The 24,329-nt window shown below is 42.5% G+C and overlaps 1 protein-coding gene across 1 annotated transcript in view; it reads left to right on the top strand.

Annotated features, from left to right (window-relative positions):
* The window catches only part of TEX14 (testis expressed 14, intercellular bridge forming factor), a 113,273-nt gene extending 96,979 nt beyond the window's left edge, over positions 1–16,294 (top strand). The window contains exons 23-33 of the mRNA XM_052658163.1: positions 136–198; positions 717–844; positions 1,865–2,073; positions 3,326–3,422; positions 4,785–4,859; positions 7,749–7,826; positions 8,788–8,887; positions 12,418–12,510; positions 14,412–14,521; positions 15,732–15,783; positions 16,201–16,294. Of these exons, the coding sequence (XP_052514123.1) occupies positions 136–198; positions 717–844; positions 1,865–2,073; positions 3,326–3,422; positions 4,785–4,859; positions 7,749–7,826; positions 8,788–8,887; positions 12,418–12,510; positions 14,412–14,521; positions 15,732–15,783; positions 16,201–16,237 (1,042 nt within the window). The 3' untranslated portion in view covers positions 16,238–16,294. The remainder of the gene's footprint in view (positions 1–135; positions 199–716; positions 845–1,864; positions 2,074–3,325; positions 3,423–4,784; positions 4,860–7,748; positions 7,827–8,787; positions 8,888–12,417; positions 12,511–14,411; positions 14,522–15,731; positions 15,784–16,200) is intronic.
* Positions 16,295–24,329: the final 8,035 nt, after the last annotated feature.

Below are 24,329 nucleotides of genomic sequence, written 5' to 3'. Positions count from 1 at the left end.
TTAGGATTGGAGCCCTCCCTGTCCATTCTGGGCTCAGTGTCCTTCCAACGGCCTCTCTCGCAACGCCCTTGGGCTACGTTGTTGCACTCTGCTGACAGAAGATTTATGTAATCTTCTCACTTTCTCTCTTAACAGTCCTGAAGGCGAACAAGACGAGACATTAAAGGAGCCACCAAAGGAAGCGAAAGAGAAAGATATGTATGGCCACCAGAAATTGCTTAAGGATTCTGTGCAAAGTCTTGGTTTTAGGGGAATGGTGTTTTCTTGTTTGTAAGAGTTTCTGTGTTCTTCCTATTTTTATGTATACATGTAACGTGAGCGTGTTTCTCCTTTCACCAAAAAGCTGCTGTGATAATGTGATCTAAATTGATAGTATCTTACAATCAAGGGAATACAGTGATAATAAGAATATAATCTTATACTTAAGGTAGATTAAATCTGTTTCCCACATTAATATACTTTCACCTTTGGAATTTATTTTTAGCTGCTGAGATATGTTTGAAGTTAGTAGCTCTTTCTAGGATATTCTGATACTCTCTTTAAGATATCTTAAGTATCTTATAGATATCATATGGTTATTCTAAAGTATTCTCTGATTTTGGCCTCTTGCCAAATAAAGATTTTTGTGAAGAGCATCTTTAAAAAGTACCTGTTAGGAATATAGTGTTTGATTTTTCTAAGCATCTCCCAGTTACTCTGTGCTTTTAATACTTTAGATCATTGACAGACATTCAGGACCTGTCGAGTATCTCCTATGAACACGACAGTTCTTTCAAGGAAGTCTCATGCAAAACACCCAAAATAAACCATGCACCTACTAGTGTCAGTACTCCGCTCAGCCCAGGTACTCTCTCACAGAGGGGTGTTCTGGGAGGGGAACTAACAGCCCCTGTCCCATTGGCTGTGGGAAGCCAGGTTGTGGGCGCAGACCCGCAGATGGGTGTTTCCTCACAGTGCAGAGGGGTTTCTTTAGGGCCAGAGAGGAAGGGGATAATCCCATGGGAGGCCAGGTGGTGATGGTGATGGTGGTGGTGATTAACTAGCTATCGTTACTGTTCATCACTCAGTCGTATGTCTGACTCTTTGCGACCCCATGGGCTGCAGCACACCAGGCTTCCCTGTCCTTCACTATCTCTCGGAGTTTGCTCAAACTCATGTCCATTGAGTTGGTGATGCCATCCAACCAGCTATAAGGAGATTTGTTTACTCTAGCAATAGAGACATGTGAATACCAAGTCTACTTTGTACTTGAAGCACTGTTGAATTTTGGGCAAATACACTGGGTTCTCTACAAGCGCTTCCCTGGTGGCTCAGATGGTGAAGAATCTGGCTGCAGTGCAGGAGACCCAGGTTTGATCCCTGAGTTGGAAAGATCCCCTGGAAAAGGAAATACCAACCCACTCTAGTATTCTTGCCTGGAAAATCCCATGGACAGAGGAGCCTGGTGAGCTATATAGTCCATGGGGTCACAAAGAGTTGGACATGACTGAGTGATTAACACTTTCACTTTCACATTGGATTTTTTATAGAGTTAGTAACTTAAAACAGTATCTTGTACTTAAGCATGCATAGTTTGAGTCCTGTAACCTCATACAGCCAGCATCAAATACCCTCTCTTTAGTGTCCTTATTTTCAGTATATTTGTGGTTCAAATGATCTCCCTTTATTTTGATGGCCAAGTTTAGAGACTATCATTTTGTATACCTTATGGAGCTTTGTCTCAAATCAGTGATTATTTCAGTTAGTGACAATTTGGGAAGTTCCTATTATAGATATAGAGTTTTATGGGGTTTGTGTGTGTATTATTGTTGTTTTTAAATAATGTAAAGTATTCAGACACTGACTGCCCTCTTTTCTACAACAGGGTCAATTTCTTCAGTTGCTAGTCAGTATAAGGACTGCCTTGGAAGTATCCCATTTCAGGATACTAAAACAGGATCTGCCTCGTGCTGGACCAGTCAAGAATCTACTCAGACTTTGTCTGATAAATTTACAAGTGTCCGAGAGAAAGCAAAGAGCCTAGATTCCCTTCTTACTTCCTCTGAAATTGTCCCTGCCAGACTGACTAATCTAGTGAGTATATAGACTGTGCGTTGCACCCTCATGGAGTGATTCCAAAGGTGTCAGTGATCAAAAGGTCAAGATTCCTCCATATCTATTTTACAGAGAAAGGAAGAAAGAGGCTGGATCTTCCACAGGCTTCCCTGGGGCGCCTGTCTGATCTGTATTGTAGATTGGATCCTGGGCTTCTGTACCCTTTCCTGTCCCCACCCCACCAGAGAGATTGTTTGGCGATTTCTCTGAAGAGCCGGCCTCTGCCATAGCTTATGATGCTCCCTTCGTCTGCATTGCTCTTTCAGTCCAACCATATTTACATTCCGCCTCTTCCCTGAAGCCTCCTCTGGTTAGTTCTCAGAGAGTTCTGACTGATCTGAACCTTGTTCCTGAACCAGTGATCTGCAGTAAAAACACTTCATGGTGCCTTCTCCTTGCTTCCTCCCCTTCCCCGTGCTGTTTGCTTGTTTGCTTCTCGCTCTCCTTCATATTTCATATGTAGTCCTTTCCAGAAAACCACAAGTTCCTTACTTGGTACTGCTCATTAAAAATCCGTTGACTAACCGTAGTGTCGCTTCCCCGGTGGCTCAAAGATAAAGAATCCACCTGCCGATGCAGGCGATGCGAGTTCGATCCCTGGGTCAGGAAAATCCCTTAGAGAAGGAAATGGCAACCCAATCCAGTATTCTTGCCTGGGCAATCCCATGGACAGAGAAGCCTGGCGGGCTGCAGTCCATAGGTTTGCCAAAGAGCTGGACACGACTTAGCGATTAAACAGCAACAAACAGACCATTCTATAGGCAGATTGATTACTTGTTTGGCCCTCAATGAAAAAAACCACTCTCATCTTCTTTGGGCATTTGACTCACAAAAAGTCTCATTCTGAAGTAGGGAATTTAAGAATTATATGCTCTTGTTCAATGTACTCTCAATAGGGCAAGTTCTAAGGGCCAGGCACTATGCCAGGCCCTCTAATAGGCATCCAAAAGTGAGTAAAAAAAGTCCTTGCCCCGAAGGAGCTCAGAGCCTAGTGAGATGGCCTGGCATGATGTAACACAGAGTTTTCAGTAAAAACAGTGCTGTGGAGGCAAAGAAGGGTGGGAAGCTTCCAAGAGAAGGTGACATTTGAATGAGTTTGACTCAATCAACAAAACAAGTAGCTTCTTTCATGAATGATACACAAGCTTAATTCTGGAAATGACTGAGCTTAACATGCCTCTTTAGCTTAATAATGTATGTGTAAATTACCATGTTTATGTCTTATTTATAGAAAAGATTGCCTGCCTTTACTGGGGCTGGTTCCTCCAGCATTACTAAGGCGCCTGACACATCATGCTGTGCCACTCAGAGAAGGAGCCTGCCGAAAGGTACCCTGTGTTTAGTATTAAAATATAAGTGCATAATTAGTAAGCCCATTTAAGAGAGCCTTCACTCATCTTTGATGCTATAGTAGGTTTAAACAAAACTGCTATTTTCCCCTGACTATACAAATTAAACATACTTGTTATAAAAAACTTGGAGATTAAAGAAGAGCTTAAGGGACTTCCCTGGTGGTCCAGTAGCTAAGACGCTCCCAATGTAGGGGGCCCAGGTTCAATCCCTGGTCAGGGAACTAGATGCCACATGTCATAACTGAGTGTTTGCCTGCAGCAACTAAATACCCCACATGATGCAACTAAGATTTGGTGCAGCCAAATAGGTAATTTTTTTTCAAAGAACTTAAAAGAGAAAACTACCACCATTCTACCATCATTTTTTAACTTGTACTATTTTGGTACCTATCTTTTTTATGTTTTTAGAACTATACCCCTCCATATATATATATATGTGTGTGTGTGTGTGTGTATGTATATATATATATGTGTGTGTATGTATATATATATATATATATGGCATAGCTAACATAGTATATCAGCTCTGGCTGCTCCTTTTTCTTCAGTGATATATTTTAGAATTTCCACTTAACAGTAAAAATTATTTATAAGTATGAGATGACTGCATACTAGTTCATTCTACATATGTTGCCTAACCTTGCTTTCATATTGAAAATTCATGTTTTCTAATTTTTGCTTTTTGTACAGAAATCTTTATCTGAACCTCTGGTCTTTGTTTAGGATAGAGTCTTAGAAGACAATTTTCAGATCAAAGGGTCTGAGAGTTTTAATAGCTCTTGAGGCCTTTGCTCCACTAATCTTGTTGTCTTGTGTCTTTGGTATATAAGTCTTAGAATTTCTCTCAAGGGGATAGAGTTATTTCAAACTGTGCTGAGGGGTCTTGGTTACTGTTATAATTGATCCCTTAGGTGAAGGTCCAAAGTATGGTCTCCCATATCACCTGGCTGGGTAATCTACACAGAAAGACCCCCACTTTGTGTTTTATTCATTTTGACGGGTCTAGAGCTTCTTTATTCCTCCAGCAGCCTTGGTCCAAATTGGACCCCTGGCCTTTTAGTAAGAATTTATACCTCACCTACCCCAAATATCCTTGGAGAGGGCCACAGATCAAGTGGTACTGAGGTGAGCAGGGAGGTAGGAGGGGGTTTAGAGGAAAAGGGAGAGTAAAGCCATTCACATATGAAGTCTTAATAGGACTGCTCATGTAAGAGGATTTCTCCTTGTCTTAGGTTATTTCAGCATTGAGAAATTCTAAGCCAAATCCGTATGGAAGCCTAGCGAGTCTAGTTCAGGTCCAGGAAGGTGTTCAGTCACTTTCCCTTTATCTTTCTTAAGAACTCGTAGAAGCCATCTCGCAACATCACATCGATGAGCTACCACCACCATCTCAGGAGCTGCTTGACGAAATTGGTAAGGCATGCACGACGCAGAATATCCTTCATGGCCCTGCTTGTTGTGGTCACGGACCACGTGTGGTTCTTTGTTTCAGGCGTGAGCACTCGTACAGAAGGCCCTGTGAAGGTCTGACTGGATGGACAGAATTCAGAAGGGGGCAGTTTTCCAGTGATAGGCCTCAGACTACTGCTAAAGCCTGGCCAGCATATGTGGCCTGTGTCTGTGGCCATGTTGTTCCTTAAGGGTCTACGGTAGTGATTCTGAGAAGGGATAACAAGATCCAAGTGGTTTATCATAATGAACTTCTTTTATTAAAGGAATTCTCACCTCCCTTTTGAACCAAACTAGCTATACTTCAGCGCTACTGAATTCTGGCATCTCGGGCCAAAACATCCTGTGCTTTCCATTCTGCCATTAGCAGGAGATTTTAAAGTATTGGCATTGTGGAAGAATCCCTTTCCTGAGGGCAGGGAAGTCAGTGGCACAAGATCTAATGAGACCAGAATTTTTCATTTGAGGCAGAGACTGAGGGACACCCGCTCAATTTTAGTGGCAGCTGATCCGTGGGCCCTGCCCAGCTGCGCTGCTGCTGGAGTAAACGGTGCAGGTGGTAGAAGTGTTTGGGCCAGGTGGTTTGTCTCCCCAGGCAGGGAGGACTGACTGCTCTCTTCTTGACAGCCTAGCTGACCAGCCCCTCACTCTCAGAGGGTATATCTCATCAGGCCTCTGATGGTCCAGTTCTTGGTACAGGACCAGTAGGGGGTCTCCTGAGGGGCATCTCTTGGTTTTCAGGGTCTCTGAAGTCTGGTGTCTCATCAGGAAGAGAGAGGTGAATGAGGCCTTACCTGATCTGACTCAATGGACAGATACGGTCTAAGCTGCGCAACCCCTAACCCCTGGCCGCTGGCCTTGTGAATTTGGGTGAAGGCGGTCAGACCTGCCAGAACCTTCCCTGGCTTCTTTCTCTTTCTGCAGTCACAGGCCCTTGTTGCCCCGCCACAGCCCTCCCCCAGTGCCACAGGGCTGTACGGGCCACAGGGCTGTGGGGTCAGGCTCTTGGGCTCTCACCCCACTCCAGCTTTCGTCCTCTGGAACCCACTACGGCACCCTTGCAAATTCCTCCTCTCCAGTTGCTCTCCTTCGTATAATAATGGAACTGCTGCTGGTGAGAGGAGCGGCCACACCCACGTGTCCTGCTCTCAGTGCCGTCTGGTTTCTGGCTGTGGGTGAGGACGGGACTTGGCGCTCCTGAGCAGTGTGACCTCAGTGATGCCCTTCCTGTGGATCCTGCTCTCTCTCTGCTGACTGCATGTGGACCGCCCCCTAATCTCGGCAGCTGTCACAGCCTTCCGCCTGGGCCCCAGCCTCTTGGCACTGCTGTACCCCTGTGCGCTCTACAGAAACTCTCCCTCATTTCACCTATAGTAATTTTCTGGGCCAGGTTTTTAGGTGATGTCTTATACTTTGAGATGGGTCAGTAATTTTCCAGAAAGATAAAGGGCAGAAGGTACCTGAGTAGTTTCTCCTAATAATGGGTGTGCCTACCTGATTATTGCTTATCATCATTGTCATCATTTCCTCTCAGGAGAGCTGTGGGGAGTGACCTGCGGCAGACACCTGCTCCTTTGCAGGGCACTTATGCAAAGCTCCAGGCTTCTGTGCAGGGCCTCAAGCAGGGGGTCCTTTAGAATCCTCTAAGATCAGCAAGGAGTACTTTAACAAGGATAACAATAACAAGGATTTCTAAGTTTTAGATTATATTACATGAGCTTTGTGGGGCCCCTTGGTGCCCAGAAGCTGCCAGGTAGGGCTTGCTTCCTGACTTGCTAGGAGAGAGAGACTTGTGCCTGCACACAGCAGGGCCAGTGAGCCTGGAGGCCCATCTGTGCTGCCTCCCAGCTGTCTCTCTGCTGGGCTCTGGGGAGCACTTTGAGGAAAGGGAGGACCTAACACTTGTGAAGCAGTATACTGAGTTTAGGAGATACTTGTCTTGGTCTAGTGGTCAATTCTTTAGGAATTGTAAATTATATTCTTTGCGAGAGTATATAAAATAGAGATTAAGAGCGTAAACCTTAGAACTGGACTGCCTGCACTCAAATCCCAACCCCATCACATTACTGTCTAATTCCTTTGCCTTTCTTTTTTTCAATTTATTTTTTAATTGAAGGATAATTGCTTTACAGAAGTTTGTTGTTTTCTGTCAAACCTCAACATGAATCAGCCATAGGTATAAATATATCCCCTCCCTTTTGTGATTCCTTTTCCTTTCTTTATTTGCTCATCTGTCAAATAGGAATAACAGTAATATGATCAATCTCATAGGCTTGTTGTGAAGATTAATTCAAGATATTAATCTTGAATTAGGTGGTGCTATTAGTAAAGAACCCACCTGTCAATGTAGGTAGATGTAAGAGACACGAGTTCAGTCCCCGTGTTGGGAAGATCCCTTGGAGTAGGAAATGGCACCACTTTAGTATTCTTGTCTGGAAAATTCCGTGGACTGAGGAGCCTGGCGGGCTATAGTCCATGGGGTCACACAGAGTTGGACATGATTGAGCATGCATGCAGGAAGGAATCTTGAATTAATGTATACAAATTGGAAATAGTACCTGCTCTGCAAGTGCTGCCTATCATGATCATCATTTTCACGTTTATGTTTAGTGTTACGTGGGATTGAATACAGAGGTTCTCAAGCGCCATCAGGCATCAGACTCATCTGGAGGGCTAGGTCAAACATCCACACCCCCAGAGTTTCTGATTCAGTAAGTCTGAGGTGAGGCCTGAGAATCTGCATATATAGCAAGTTCTCAGTTGATACTGAGGCTGTGGGTCTGAGAGCTACTCTTTGAGAACCACTACCCCAGAGGATGACGTGACATGCAGATCTGTTCTATGTTGTGACAGAGTACCTGAAGGGGCAGCAGGTCTCATCCACAGCCTTGGATGAGAACACAGCAAGTCGTCCGGGCAGCATTGCAAATGGTAAGCCAGATCCTCAGATCTTTTTTGGGCTGCTCAGGTGGCTCAGTGGTAAAGAATCCACCTGCCAGTGCAGGGGACACAGAAGTTGTTGGTTTGATCCCTGAGTCAAGAAGATACGCTGGAGGAGGAAATGGCAACCTACTCTAGCATTCTTGCCTGGAGAGTCCCATGGACAGAGGAGCCTGGCAGGCTGCAGTCCACGGGGTCGCAAAGAAGTGGATATGACTGAGCACACGCCGACTTTTCACCAGGTTTTGCTGTAACTGTCCTTGGCAGCAAAGTGGTACACCTGGGGGGTGTGGACTTTGAAGTCAGGCACACTCCACTTCAATTCTGACTCCATGGTTTGTTTTGGTCTGACAAACTGTTTTATATCCCTGAGCCTCAGTTATCCTCATTTGTCAAACGAGAATGTTAACTCCACCTAATGGTGTTCATGCACAGTGCCTGGTACGTTGTAAGATACTTAGCAAGTGTTAGTCTCCTTCCTCTCATAGAACTTCTGGCAGGATGAAATGGGAAAGCATATGTAAAATGCCTGGCATACACTAAAGGGCTCTACCCTTCCCCACCCAAATTCCTTCCCTGGCTTCAATATGGAAACACCTAACAAGTGGGAAGAGGGTGGTCCCCCGAAATAAATCTGTACAACTTGTCTTCTGGGTCTCTTGCGGCCTCTTTTATGTGCCCTTTCCTCTGCCTCTCTTGAGCCTTGGCACAGGCATGGTTTCCTGTAGTTTCACCTGGCAGAGAGCTCCCCAGACCTCCGAAGCAGCTGCTGTGGATACGGGCACCCTGCAGATTGCCACCTGGCCCCCTGCTCTTCTGGGAAGGGGGGAACTTGCGCTTTGCAGACTTCAGGGTCCACTGATTAGCCTTCATTTTTTTGCACTCCATTTTTAAGGCAGGTTTTCTCAAAAAAACTTTTTTTGCTCTAATAAAGTCTTTCAACTGTTTCTAGATCAAAGGCATTTAGAAGAACAAGAAACTCACAGTAGTAAAGAAGACAGCAGTATGCTTTGGACCAAAGAAACCCAGGATCTAGAAGAGGACACAGAGAGGTAACAGAAAAAGCTGGATTTTTCTTAAGGGTTTAGAAAACTGTAGTGTTAATGTATGTTAGTTTTTCTTCTGATATTGACAAATTAGGAAAAAGGTGTCTTTTTTACATGTTATCCTTATAGCCCCTATTCCTAAAAGTATTTTTTTTACCAAGTTTTTAATTGTGGTAAAATACATACAACATCAACATTTTAAGTGTACAATTCAGTAGTGCTAAGTATATTCACATTGTTGTGCAACTGATCTTTTCCATCCTGCAAAACTGAAACTCTGTGCCCATTAAACCACAACTCCCCATTCCCTCCTCCCCTCATTCCCTAGCAACCGCAGTTCTACTCTCTCTCTCTGAGTTGGGCCACTCTTGATACCTCTTGTAGGTGAAATATGCTGCCACTGTTGTCTTGTCACTGGCTTATTTCACTTAGCACAATGTCCTCAAGGTTCATCCATGTAGCATGTCAGAATTTCCTTTCTTCTTAAGACTGAATTCCCTTGAGAGGGTGTATGTGTGTATCACATTTTGTTTATCCACTCATCTGCTGGTGGGCACTAGATTGCTTCCACCTTTTTCACTGTCATGAGTAATGCTGCTGTGAATGTGAGTATACAAATATCTTTTTAAGATGCCCTGCTTTCATTTCTTTTGGATGTATATATGCAGGAGTGGTATTGCTGGATCATATGATAAATCTATTTTTATTTTTTTGCGGAAATGCCATCCTGTTTTCTGCAGCAGCTGCACCATTTTACATTCCCACAAACAGTGCAAAAGGGTTCCAGTTTCTCCACATCCTTACCAATACTTATTATCTTTTTTATAATTTGTTTTTAATTGGAGGATAATTGCTTTATTATTTTTTTGTTGTTGTTAGTAGTCACCCTAATGGGTGTGAGGTGATATCTTATTGTGGTTTTGATTTGCATTTCTCTAGTGATTAGTGGTGTTGAGCATCTTTTTGAATGTGGATGGGCATTTGTGTATCTTCTTTGGAGAAACTGCCCAGTTTTAAAATAGGATTATTATTTTTTTTTTTCCCTCAAGTTGTTTTTTGTTTTGGTTTTTACTTCATTTTGTGAGGCAAACATAGGTTTCAATTTCTTTCAAAACATTTAAAGAGAATTTTTAGGTCTTCCTAGCCAAATAAGAAAAGATGGGGGCAGTGATCCAGACAATTCAGTCTAAAAACACAAGTTTCCCTCAAGGGACCCAATTCTGTTCTTGACTTGGAGCTCTCCTTGGACCTGCATTGCAAGGTAAACCACCTCAGCTCAACTTCTCTAGCTTTGTCCAAGCTGTCAAACTTTGTCCCAAACTCAGGGCCAGGACTGGGGGGAGGTGAAGGCGACACTCTCCATGGGCACAAAATTGAAGGAGGCACCAAAAAACTCAGAAGTCAAGAAAGTACTATTTTAATGCCATATTTGTAAAAATCAATACTAATGCAAAAAAATAAAATCCATATTTTGATGAACAGAATATTTACATTTTAAAGGAAGAGAGGCTGTGAATCTGCAGTTAACACCACTTGCCTCAACCTCCTCCTGGCCCAGCAGATACCTCGGGAAGCCATGCAGAATACTTTCAGCTGCAAACATAAGAAAAATACACTTAAAAACGCTGCTCCTGTTTAGATGAGTTTGTCTCACCAGCGGTTGGCAGGGCTTGGCTGATGTAGCATCAGTGATGCCTCTGGAGACTTAGGCTCTTCTGATCTTTCTGCTCTGCCAGACATAGCAGGTTGGCTTTTGTTTTCAGACTTGTCAACTTTTGGACAAGGTAGCTTCTGTGCCTATTCCAGGCAGAAATAAGAGGGTAGGGCAAGAGTCTAGCCCACTCTGTGCTTGTTTATCTGGAAAGCAAAAAATTTTCCTAGAAGCCCTTTTCAGCAGATGTCTACTTATATCTTCTTGGCCAGATAGGACACATGGCCACCCTTGGTTGCCAGGGAGACTGGAAATTGAGGTTTTAGCTTTCGGCTGCTATAGAAGAGGAAGGCAAGGGAGGAGACGGTTATGAACAACTTTGGGGTAGTGAATCCCGTTTCTGTCACACTCTTCAAAGGCTAAACTATTCTTTACAAAGAAGGAAAAGAGAGAGACCTGGGTGGGAAGGTCTTATGAGGAGACTAGAGCCCTGGGATCTGAGAGGAAGGAGGGAGAGGGTGTTTTTGAGTGGAGAGACAAGAAAAAGAGGCAAAAGAGGAGGCAAGCTTTTGTCTATGATGTATGCTGTAAGTCCATTCCTTCCATCTCCCTAGTGCGTCTTCAGTAAAAGTCTATGCCTTTAGTTAAGGCAGAAAGAGAGTATCCCAAGAAGGCTGAGTTACATTCAGTTATACAAATACAAACCGCTTTGCACCTGATCAAAAGTTAGCTACTTGTTACCATTGCCTCTCCCTTTTCCCGAAGGGCTGGCTGTGCTGGCTGCAGGTAGACGGCCACAGCTACTCAGTCATCTCAGTCCTGCACCAAACCAGAGTGGAAGCTATTTTTTTCAGACAGGTAGGACTTTTCAGGCCTCTGCAAACACATTATCCTCATCCTGTAGCCTCAGAGGCAGTTCTTAATCTGGAAAACTTGCGGGAATGAGTGTGCAGTTCTAGCCCCAGGTGGAAGTTGACGTAATGACCTAGAATTGAGACAGAGTCTAGTATCGCACTTTGGGAGGCAGTGATATTGTGGGTGCTGAGGCCTTTTTTTTAATTAATTTATTTTTGGCTGCACTGGATGTTCATTGCTGTGCGCACGGGCTTTCTCTAGTTGCGGGAGCGGGGGCTACCCTTCTTTGTGGTGCTCAGGCTTCTTATTGCCGTGGTTTCTCTTGTTGTGGAGCACAGGTTCACATGTGTGGGCTTCAGTAGTTGAGGTGCATGGGTTTAGTTGCTCTGTGGCATATGGGATCTTCTTGGACCAGGGATCGAACCTGTGTCCCCTGCATTGGCAGGTGGATTATTTTCTGTGTATGTACTTACGCGTGTGCGTGCATGCTAAGTTACTTCAGTCGTGTCCGACTCTGCGACCCTATGGGCTATAGTCCCCCAGGCTCCTCTGTCCATGGGATTTTCCAGGCAAGAATACTGGACTGGGTTGCCATGCCTTCCTCCATGAGATCCTCCCGACCCAGGCATCAAACCCATGTCTCTTACATCTCTGGCGTTGGCAGACAGGTTATTTATCACTAGTTCCACCTGGGAAGCCTGTGTGTGCTTATAAACAACAGAAATGTATTTCTCACTGTTGTGGAGGCTGGAGGTCTAAGATCAGGTTGAGGCAGGTAGGTGGCATAACCACTGTACCGGTAACAGGGAAGCCTCGGGGCTGAGGCTTTTTGTCAAGAGGCTGAAGGAGGGTCCTGGTGCGCACCTACATGGGCTCTCAGTGACCTCCACAACTCAGGTGCAGTCTCACCGAGCTCTCGTTTTCTCATGTGTGCAGTGTGAAGGTCCTTTCCTGCTTTAGAGAGCGTGCCTCCTTGTCAGGGGAGATAGAGAATGGTCGCTGTCTCATTCTCTTCCTTTGCCTTGGACAGAGCTCACTCTACACTCGACGAGGACCTGGAGAGATGGCTGCAGCCCCCCGGGGACAGCACTCAACTACCGGATCTGCCCAAGGGCCCGGCAAGGTTCTTGTTCCCCAGCAGGGCATCCTTTCCTTCTTTCTCAGGAAGGGGCACGAGATTTTAGTTTCTTTTGTTTTAATAGATTTTATTGTTAGGTCTTTAGAAAGTACAGCGACTTCTTGGAGAATGAATGTTTGGCCAGGGTATTATGTCACTGTAGATAAGCCGGCCCCACCTCCTGCCTGCCCCTCTCCCTCCAGCCACCTACCGTGCTCACAATGCTGACTAGCAGACTGATATCAGTACAGAGAGAGTCCTCTAGAATTGCTGTATCTTGGCCCTGTCACCTTCAACATTTTCATCGGTCATTTGAATTAAATCAGAAAAGGCGTGCTTATCAAATTTTTAGATAACACAGTCTAAGGATGAATGCTAATGTGATGGGCGATAGACTGTGTGTTCAAAATGATCTTGACAGGTGGAAATGTTAAATTTCTCCACAAGATGAAGGTGAACATTTGGATCCAAAAGTATTGAATGTGAGAGGGCTGACCTAATAGGGAATTTTTTGACCAGAAGCTCGTTCTCAATGGTAATTTCATTGAAGATGGGAAATACGTCTTATTTTTATACGCCCAGCATTTAACATGCATTTTGAGACATGGTAAGAATTCAAGACATTCTCCTTGAAGAAGACATGGACAGGGACCCCCTGAGACCTCAGTTTGATAAGGCTGCTAAAAAGGTCTGTGCTGCACTAACACTGAACAGGCAGAAAATGTACTGTTCAGGTCAAGGTGACATCTCAGACCGGCTAGAGGACTCCTAGAACTCCTCGAACTCTGGTTCACCGTGGGGCTCCTGGTGGGGTGTCATATTTTAAAAAGGACAGTCACAGACAGAAGATGGTGGCCACAGAACAGCTAGATGTCTGGAAACCTTGTCATATGAGAACAGCTAAAGTTGCTGGGGAGGCTCAGTCTGAGAGAAGCATATGGAGTAGAGAATTAGATAGCTGTTCCCGAATACCTGAAATACAATAAAGTGAAGAGAGTCAGCTCACTCTCCTCTGCCCCGAAGGACAGAGCTACTGACTAGAAACCACAGAGCAAAAGACTAAATAAAGTACAAGTTTTCTAGTAGCCACAGCAATCAGAAAGAGAAAACAGCTGCCTTTACTTTAACAGCAGCTCCTCCCACCCAGGCATAAGCGGGATGACTCTGGTCCGGGGCATTTGGACGGAGGTAAGAGAACCTCCTCCAACTTTAGAGCCTGCGATTCTATTAGTGATGAGAGGTTAGGAAGAAAAAAAATCCTTTTCATCCTAGCTGGCTTTACTTTCTCTCTCACTTTGCATATTTTGTTTTGAATATCCACCAAGTGAAAGCAAGAAAAGTCCCTACACCATATCAGTTTGATTCTGCCATCATCTGTTCTGAGCATTTGAGGTGCAGAGCCATAGGAGATCTCTGCCCTTACGGAGCTTAGAGCTGAGTGGGGGAGATGGTTTCTGCTTACTAGTCTGACAGATGTGGTCTTCAATTGTTAGATACTGCAATTAGAGATTTCACTTGAGAGTTTCAGGAAATGAAGATAAGGTAATAAAATATATGTGGTTGTAAAAAGGACATCAGTTACAACATAAGTGAAATGTTTGTTTCCTTTGAGACAATATAGCTCAGTGGTTGAGAGCAGAGTCCTGAGTCAGACTCTCTGGGTTGACCTCAGCTCTAGGACGTACTGGGCATGTAATTCAACCTCTTTGTACCTCAGTTTTCTCACCGCTCAACTACTTTACATAGTTGTGATGAGAATTAAATGAGTTAATATACATTACAGCACTTGAACACATAGGGAACCCACACAATTAGTGCTAGCTATTGCTATATTTCCTTGGAAGCACAGTCTTCTCCCTCAGGCCATTGTGCACATGATTTAATGACCAAAATCATTGTCATTGAAGGGAGGCAAGCAGCAAAGATCAAGAAGTTGGTGAAAAGAAGCGGAAAGAGGAAGAAAGCACGAAGCCAGAGAGAAGGAAATCGGAGAGCTTTTTAGGGACTTCTGAAGAAGGTATGAATGGATGGTCATTATAATGTAACCCAGAGTCCGTGGGCTTCAACGAGCATCAGAGTTATTTAGAAATATTTCCCAGATGCTGTATACAGTCCTCCTACACTTTCCCCCTATAGTTCAGCCCAGGTTTTCTATTAATTTCCAATTATGTCTTCATCACAAAACAGTAATGACATCCAATTTTATTTCTGAATCAAGTCTTCAGCTACTCTCATCATCCACATATACTGTCTGGAAAGATGTTTTGTTCCTAATGTATCTTCAAAAGAGTTCTAGATTTATCTCACGGGGAGGCTAAATAAGAATCCAGTAAGAAATCATAAATTGTGGAATTTAAGTGGTACCTACAAGTAATGTGAGAAGTATAAATTAACTTTAATTTTTGATAGAGCTTTAAGGGACCATCCACAAATGGTGCCTTCCTACATTTAAGATCCTGCTACTCAGGAAGTTATGGTCATTAATTCTTTCAGGTCACCCAGTACCTCTTTCATCCCTTCCCCAGTCCATTTTCATTCTCCTCCCGACCTGTGTGAACTGAATCTGCTGGGCTTGCTGGTCAGCCGGCTCCCTGTTGGCCAGTGAGAGGCTCTCGCAGATCAGAGGGCTGACAAGCAGCTGGATGTTACTTGCCTGCCTGACTGCCGCCTCTGCGCCTCGTGTCTGTGTGGAAATGGTGTCCCTCCGCAGCTTCTGTCCCGTCCTTCCACTTCTGGCTTGCACTGGGTCCCAGTAACTGTCCTGCCCTACCGCTGCTCTCCCCTAGTCCCTTTAGACTTAGGGGTGACAAGGCTTCCCACTGCTGCTGGTCACTGGATGCTTTGCCATCCCTTGTTTGCACCCTTAGCTCTAACACCTCTGTAAGCAGGCACTTCATGAAAGAGCCTGGGGGTACATTCTGTTTCCTCCAGGACTCTGACTGTGTGCACATTTAGCTAGTACTGAATTCACTGAGAACATGATGCAGGGACCCTGTGAAATTAGCATTATTGGTGTCTGTTGATATGACAGGGAGTTGTAGAATATTAGGAGTGGAAGCCCAGTAATTGTTTTTAGACATATTTCATCTCTGTAGAAGCAAACAGTTGTTAGAGGTAAAACAGTCCACCCTAACCTGGAGAGAGTACTAGTGGGACTTCTCAACGCTGGCATCCTTTGATCCAGAGAATAATCAAGTTGTTTTTTCTTCCTCCTATATTTCATCAAGAGGAACTAAAACCCTGTTTTTGGAAGCGACTGGGTTGGTCTGAACCGTCCAGGTAATGAGATACCAGATGTTTGTAAGTCAGAGTCCACTGTTTATAGACAACATGAACAGACTTTAAACATTTACCAGTATCTAAATAAACATTAATGACAAAGACTTGAATTCAGAGTTGCTCAGTTTTGAAATGCTAATGTTTATAATTAATTAAAATAGAAGGGGAAACAAATGCCAACTTGGATTACATAATTGGTAGTCAGCACAAGAAGGTTTTATGTGGAGGGAGTACAGAAGAGGCTGCTGCCACTTGCTTTGCAGTCATTTTGCATTTCCATAACCCATTAGTTTATCATAAGCTCTTTTGATGGTGATCGAAGTTTCTTTCCCTTGAATTCAGTTGAATAGAAAGAGGCTGTTGTTTGTGTCTTTAAAATGCATACACACCAACTCGAAACTCCCTTTTTTTGTTCAGGATAATCGTGTTGGATCAGAGTGACTTGTCAGACTGACCGGAAGTGGACTCTAGGTGGACTCCTGGCCTGAGTTTGAGTGTCCTGCTCGTGAGCTCCCGTCTTCCCTCGTCTGCTGCGGTCACCATTAGGGCAGTGGGTCTGTAGCTCACACTTTGTTCAGCTTCCATTGTAGACAGAATGGCTTGTTTGTTTGCAGCATATTTAACCATTTGTTTTCAGTCAGATTTCTGAAAAGTAAAAGGTGTTTTGATTGTAAAACTTTCTCATTGTGCCCCGAATGGCATTTGGTTTTTTTGATACAGATTTTCAAAACCTTTAAATTCATGTTATATCTAATAAAACATTTCCTTTTAATACCAGTTAAATTTCACTTGTAAGATATATTTCTTGTTTAAAAGTCCTGTTTATTTATTTGTTTTTGGCCCTGCCAGGTCTTGGTTGCTGCGGGCTTCCCCTAGCTGTGGTGAGCCAGGACTGCTCTCCAGTTGCCGTGCGCAGATTTCTCACGGTGGTGGCTTCTCTTGCAGAGAGTGGGCTCTAGTCGCGCGGGTTCAGTAGTGGCGCACGGGCTTAGTTGCTCTGCAGCACGTGGGATCTTCTCGGACCAGGGATCAAACCTATGTCTCCTGCATTGGCAGACAGGTTCTTTACCAGTGAGTCACCAGCAAAGCCCTGTAAGATATATTTCTGTATTTTAGTTATTGAGAAAGGAACCGCCACCCAAAGAAGTTTTAATTTCTGTTATAAAATTTGACAAATAATTAACTATTGCTACCACCCATCATGGGCTTCCTGGGTGGCTCAGTGGTAAAGAATCTGCCTGCCATTGCAGGAGATTCAGGTTTGATTCCTGGGTTAAGAATATCCCCTGAAGGAGGAAATGGCAACCCACTCCAGTATTCTTGTCTGGAAAATCCAATGGACAGAGGAGCCTGGCAGGCTACAGTCCATGGGGTCACAAAAGAGGTGGATACAACTTAGCAACTAAACAGCAACCACAAACCATCATACAAATGGGCACCAGCCATCCATGCTTTTTCTTTTAAAGTTTTATTTATTTATTTGCATCGTGTCTTAGTTCCATCCCATGGGATCTTTGTTTCCTCATGTGGGATCTTTTGTTCTGGACACGAGCTCTCTTGTTGCAGAGCAAGGGCTCCAGAGTGTGAGGGCTCAGCAGTTGTGGGCACAGGCTTAGTAGCGCCTCAGCATGTGGGGTCCTAGTTCCCTGACCAGGGATCAAACCTGCGTCCCCTGCATTACAAGGTGGATTCTTAACCATTGGACCACCAGGGACCCCATCGGTGTTTTATTATAGAAATGTTGCCCTCCTCTTTGCCAGGATTGCCATATTCCCATTCCAGCTATAATTGACTTACATGATAAAAGTATAGGTAGGAATAAAAGCCCAAGATATTTTGCACTCTTTAAATGAACAAACATCATCTCTATATTTCAGTTTGTATACCTCACATCCTTAGTGTCTCAGAAAAATGAAACTATGGTAAGAAAGATCACAGTATTTTCTCTAATTTAACCTCTTGTACAGTGCTAGCCAGCTAACATTTTATTTGTAAGTAGTAGATCTTTTGTTTGTGAAAACTGGATAGTTCCTGTTGTGGATGGTCATATTCAATACAGTTCTTAGCTCCCTCAAATTTTACCCTACATAAATAAAGCAGGAAGGTACAAGTTAATATGACCATTTAAAAGCAAGGAAATAGTCGCTTGCCATTGTAATCAGAAGAAGACCAAGACAAATTACTTAACAAATAATACTAGGTATAAGAAACTTTGACTTACCTGGTGGCTCAAACGGTAAAGCTTCTGCCTACAACACAGGAGACCTGGGTTCAATCCATGGGCTGGGAAGATCTCCTGGAGAAGGAAATGGCAACTCACTCCAGTATTCTTGCCTGGAAAATCCCATGAACAGAGGAACCTGGTAGGCTACAGTCCATGGGGTCGCAAAGAGTCGGACACGACTGAGCGACATTTACTTACTATTTACTTACTATAAGAAACTTTGAGAAATACAGAGACTTGGTCATATGCAGTACTTCCTCTCAAAAAATTTTGTATATTGAGACAAAGCCAACATATATAAAAATGTGAGAACTAATAGCAGACATACCATGATAAAGGATGAACATTATCTATTAGTATTCATAAAGGCTACAAGTCCTCCACAAACTTGCCTTGATGTAGTTTGTAATCTTCTTGTCTACAGAGTAGACTTTCTGTCTGGCCAGTGACTGCATAATATGGGCCATTAACAGTAATAATGTTGGTAAATGTTATTAGTTATGGAGCACCTATTATATGCCAGGTACTTTATATATACTTGGTACTTTCCCTACACATGGCACTCTCATTGTCTTTCTTTAGTACGCTGCTTTTCCTACTCTCACCAGCTATAATTGCAAACTTATTCTTCACTTCCTGTCACCAGTTAACAGACGACTTAACCCCAACTTTACAGAGAAATTAGAAGCCATTAGATGGGAACAAACTCAGCTTCCCACCACCAAAAGTACTAACAAGATCACATCTGTTTCTGTGACTAGGAGAGCTGTAAAGCGGTCTGCTCTAAACTCGAGGTGGACCTGTTCTACACATATGCTTTCTACTTCCCTCCATACTACCCTGAAGGAGGCATCTCTCTTCTTACCCAAGGCCAGTCTCATCTTTTGTCTGTTGAGTTATCCTTCTCAGGTTATCATCTCCCTTCTTAATAGCGTCAACGCCTTCTTAGCTTCTTTTCATCACCTGACACCCTTGGATTTTTCCCATCCTTAAAAAGTATTCCCTGGACTTCCTTGGGGGTCCAGTGGTTAGAACGCCATGCTTCCACTGCACGTGGGGCTGGTTCGATCCCTGAGTGGGGAACTAAGATCCCTCATGCTGTGTGGTGTGGCCAAAAAAACAGGAAACCCAGTGTTCCCTGGATCCCACATCCCTTTCCAGTCAATGTTCCCTCTTTTTCCTCCCGCAGCAGTTAGCATTCTCATTAAAAAAATTTTTTTTTCTTAGGCTGCACTGGCTTTTTGTTTCGGTGCTCAGGCTTTTCCCTGGTTGCGGTGGGTGGGGGCTACTCTCTAGTTGTGGTACACGGACTTCTCATTGCTGTGCCTTCTCCTGTTGCAGAGAACAGAGTCGAGGCACGTGGGCTTCAGTAGTTGCAGCTTGTGGGCTCTAGAGCACAGGCTCAATAGCTGTGGTGCACAGGCTTAGGTGCTCAGCCTGTGGGATCTTCCTGGGATCAGGGATCCAACCGTTGTCTCCTGCATTGACAGGTGGATTCTTCACCACCAAACCACCCTGTGCCATATTTTATATCCCACATATAAGTGATATCATATGGTATTTGTCTTTCTCTGTCTGACTTACTTTACCTTATATGATAATTTCTGGGTCCATCCATGTTGCTGCAAATGGCATTCTTTCTTTTTTATGGCCGAGTAGTAATCCATTGTATACCCATGCACCACATCTTCTTTATGCATTCATCTGTTGATAGATAAAATTATTTCCATGTCTTGGCTATTCTGAATAGTACTGCTGTGAATGTAGGAATGCATGTGTCTTTTGAATTATAGTTTTGCCCACATATATACCCAGGATTGAAAATGCTGGATCATACGACTACTCTCTTCTCAGTATTTTAAGGATCCTCCATACTGTTCTCCATAGTGGCTTCGCCAATTTACATCCCCTCCAACAGTGAAGGAGGGTCCCCTTTTCTTCACACCAGCAAATGTCTCCAGCATTTGTTATTTGTCAACTTTTTAATGATGGCCATTCTGATCAACGTGAGATGGTACCTCATTGTAGTTTTGATTTACATTTCTCTAATAATTAGCAATGTTGAGCATCTTTTCATGTGTCTATTGGCCCTCTCTATGTCTTCTCTGGAGAAATGTCTATTTAGTTCTTCTGCCCATTTTCCAATTAGGTTGTTTGTTTTTTGTTATTGAGTTGTATAAACTGTATATTTTGGAAATTAAGGAAATTAAGCCCTTGTCAGTCACATCATTTGCAGATATTTTTTTTCTGATCTATAGGTTGGCTTTTCATTGTTTTATGTTTTCCTTTGCTGTACAAAAGCCAGTAAGTTTGATTACGTACCATTTGTTTATTTCTATTGCCTTGGGAGACTGACCTAAGGAAATATTGGTACAATGTATGTCAGAGCATGTTTTGCCTATGTTCTCATCAAGAAGTTGTATGGTGTCTTGTCTTATATTTAAGTCTTTAAGTTATTTTGAGTTTATTTTTGTGTATGGTGTGAGGGTGTGTTCTAGCTTCACTGATTTACATGAGGCTGTCCAGTTTTCCCAACACCACTTGCTGAAGATACCACTTGTTCTCCTTTGTTTCTTCTTCTCTCCTTTGTTGAAGACTGACCATGGGTATGTGGGTTTGTTTCAGGGCACTCTATTCTGTTCCATTGATCCATATGTCTGTTTTTGTGCCAATACCATGCTGTTCTGATTACTGTAGCTTTGTAGTATCATCTTAAGTCTGGGAGGGTTATGCCTCCTACTTTGTTCTTTTTCCTCAGGATTGCTTTGGCAATTCTGGGTCTTTTATGGTTCCATGTAAATTTTAGGATTATTTGTTCTAATTCTATGAAATATGTCATGGGTAATTTGATGGGAATCACATAAAATCTGTAGATTGCTTTGGGTGGTATGGCCATTTTAACAATTCTTTCAGTTCAAGATCATGGGTTATCTTTCCATTTCTCTGAATCATCTTTAGTTTCCTTAATTAATGTTTTATAGTTTTGAGCATATAGGTCTTTCATCTCTTTGGTCAGGGTTATCATTAAGTTGTGGGGTTTTTTTATATGATTTTAAAAGGAATTGTGTTTTTTACCTTCCCTTTTACCTCTTCCTTTTCGTACTTGAAGCTTTCTTCCTAAGAGATTTTGCTCACATCCACTGGCTTAGCATCTGTATGTTGACAACTCCCAGATACGTATTGGAAGTCTATGACTAGACTTCTCCTCTCAGCTCATCTACCCAAGTATTCAGTGTCTCCACTTGGGTTTCTTTCAGGTGTCTTACTGATAATACCCAAAACCAAACCCATAGTCTGAATCACAAATCTCCTTCATCTCCAGAATTTCCCTTCCAGCTCATGGTATTTCTGTTCACTCACGCACTCAAACCAGAAACCCAGGAGTCATACTTGACTCCTCCCATTCCTTTACTCCTTACATTGAAATATCAGTCATTAAGACTTATTTGTTTCAGTGCAGGAGAGGATGTGGAGAAAAGAGAATCCTCTTATACTGTTGGTGGGAAGGTAAGTTGATACTGCCACTATGGAAAACAGTATGTAGGTTCCTTAGAAAACAAAAAATTGAATTACCATATGATCCATAAGTCTCATTCCTGGGAATATACCTGGACAAAACTATAATTCAAAAAGATATATGCACCCCTGTGTTCATAGCAGTACTATTCACAGTAGCCAAAACATGGAAATAACTTAAATATCCATCAACAGATGAAGGTTGAAGAAGATATGGTACATATGTATGGTGGAATAATACTCAGCATAAAAAAGAAAGAAAGAATGTCATTTCCAGCAACGTGGATGCAACTAGGGATTATCATACTAAGTGAAGTAAGTCACAAAGAGAAAGACAAATACTATCTGATCTAACTTACAAGTGGAATATAAAATATGCACAAATGAACCTATCTACAAAAGAGAAAAAGACTCATAGAGAACAGACCTGTGGTTGCCAAGGGGTAAGTGGGTAGGGGAGAGAAAAATTAGGAGTTTGGGATTAGCAGATACAAACTGCTATGTATAGGATTAGCACAGGGAACTATAGTCAATATCCTGTGATAAACCATAATGGGAGAGAATACTAAAAGAGTGTGTGTGTGTATATGCATATATAACTGAGTCATTTTGCTGTACAGCAGAGATTGGCACAACATTGTAATTTTAAAAAATGAAGAAAAAAAAAAGGTTTCTTTTGTTTCAACCCCCAAAACACATGTCCATTTTACCCATTTCTTTGTGTCTCTGCTGTTGCTACCCTCATCTGACCACTAGTAACTCTCACTTGAGCCGTTGCAACAGCCTCCTCGATTGGCCTTCTGCATCCGGTCCCACATTCAACAAATAATTTTTGAGTGACTCTGCTGTGCCAGGCACCATTCTAGGTGCTGGAGAAATAGTGAACAAAGCAGAAATCCCGCTCTATTTGAGCCTATAGTCATTAAACGAATAAATAGATACTTTTGATAGTGATAAGTGCTATGAAGAAAATAAGTAAAGGGATAATGATGGCACAGGGGGACACAACATTAGAAAGGATATTCAAGGGAAGGCTGCTCTGAGGAGTGACCTTTGAACTTCAACTGGGATGAAGAGAAGAAGCCTGAGAGATGAGCATTCCAGCAAAGAGAAAAGCAACTGCAAAGAAAAGCAAATGCTCCCCTACAGGAAGCATTATGATGGAGCAGCAAAAGGTCAGTGTGGCTGAGCAAAGTAAGTTGTGGGGAGAGTGATAGAAAGCTGGAGATTGATTAGGGGGTTATAGACCCTGGTTAAAAGTGATTTCCAGTGTTATAACATTATTAGGTTCAAATTTCCAGTAAAAAAAAAAAAAGACCAAAAAATCACAAAGCATGCCAAAAAAATAAAAAAGAAAGTATGAGCTATTCAAAGGAAAGAAAGAAATTAACAGAAACTGTGCCTGAAAAGTACCTGATGGCAGATACACTAGACAGAGACTTTAAAATGACTTTTGAAAAATAAATGACTTTTGAAGAAGCTCAAAGAACTAAAGTGTACAGAAAGTCATGAAAATGATGTGTGAACAAAAGGAAATATCAGTAAAGAGATAGGAAACTGGAGCAGGCAGGCTTTCTAGTTGTGGTGTGCAGGCTTAGTTGCCCTGTGGTACATGGGATCTTAGTTCTCTGACCAGGGATTGAACCCACATCCCCTGGATTGTAGGGCAGATTCTTAACAGCTGGAACACCAGGGAAGTCCCTTTAAAAATAGATTTTAAAAGATGGATATATGAAGTATCTTTTTTAACTACATTGGGATGAAGTTAGAAATTAATAACTAAAGGGAGACTGAAAAACTCACAAACTTGTGGAAATTAAATAATACATTGAAACAACCAATGGATCAAAGAAGAAATCACAAGAAATTAGAAAATACTATAAGATGCATTAAAATATAACACACCAAAACTTATGAGATGCAGAAAAAAACTGTGCTAACAGTGAGAAAATTATAGCTATAAATGTTTACATTAAAAAGAATAGTCTCAAGTTAAATATGTAACTTTATAACTTAAGAAACTAGAAAAAGAAGAACAAACTTAACCCAAAAGTAGCAGAAGAAAGGAAACAATGAAAATTAGACCAGAGATAAGTGATACAGAGAATAGAAAAACAACAGAGAAAACCATTGAAACAAAAAGTTGGTTCTTCAAAAAGAGCAATAAAATTGACAAACCTTTAGCTAGGTGGACTAAGGAAAAAAAGAAGTCTCAAATTGCTGAAAGTCTCAATTGCTACTGATTCTACAGAAAGGAAAAGGATTATAAGAGAATACTACGAACAATTATATGCAACAAATTGGATAACCTAGATGAATGGACATATTCCTCGTAACATAAAACCCAGCAAGATTAAATCACAACGAAATAGAAAGTCTGAATAGACTTAAAATTTACGGAGATTGAATCAATATTCAGAAATTTCCCAACAAAGACAAGTCCTGGACCTAAAGGCTTCACTGGTGAACTCCACCAAATTTTCTTTTGGCCTCACCATGTGGTGTGTGGGATCCTTAGTTCCTCGACCAGGGATTGAAGCCATGCCCCTGCATTGGGAGTGCAGAGTTTTAACCACTGAACCACCAGGAAAGTCCTCTACCAAAAATTTAAAGAAGAACCAATATCAATCCTTCTCAAACTTTTCCAAAAAACTGAAGAGTAGGAAGGCACTTCCTAACTCATTCTGAGGCCAGCTTTACCCTGACACCAAAGCCAGACAAAGACGCTACAAGAAAATAGAAACCAATATCCTTTATGAACATTGGTGGAAAAATCCTCAACAAAATCCTAGCAGATAGAATTTAG

The sequence above is a fragment of the Budorcas taxicolor genome, chromosome 19 (genome assembly GCF_023091745.1).
Source record: "Budorcas taxicolor isolate Tak-1 chromosome 19, Takin1.1, whole genome shotgun sequence".
NCBI classification, from domain to species: Eukaryota; Metazoa; Chordata; class Mammalia; order Artiodactyla; family Bovidae; genus Budorcas; species Budorcas taxicolor.
Note: the sequence above shows the minus strand (reverse complement) of the source record. Positions and strands in the feature narration are given on the sequence as shown.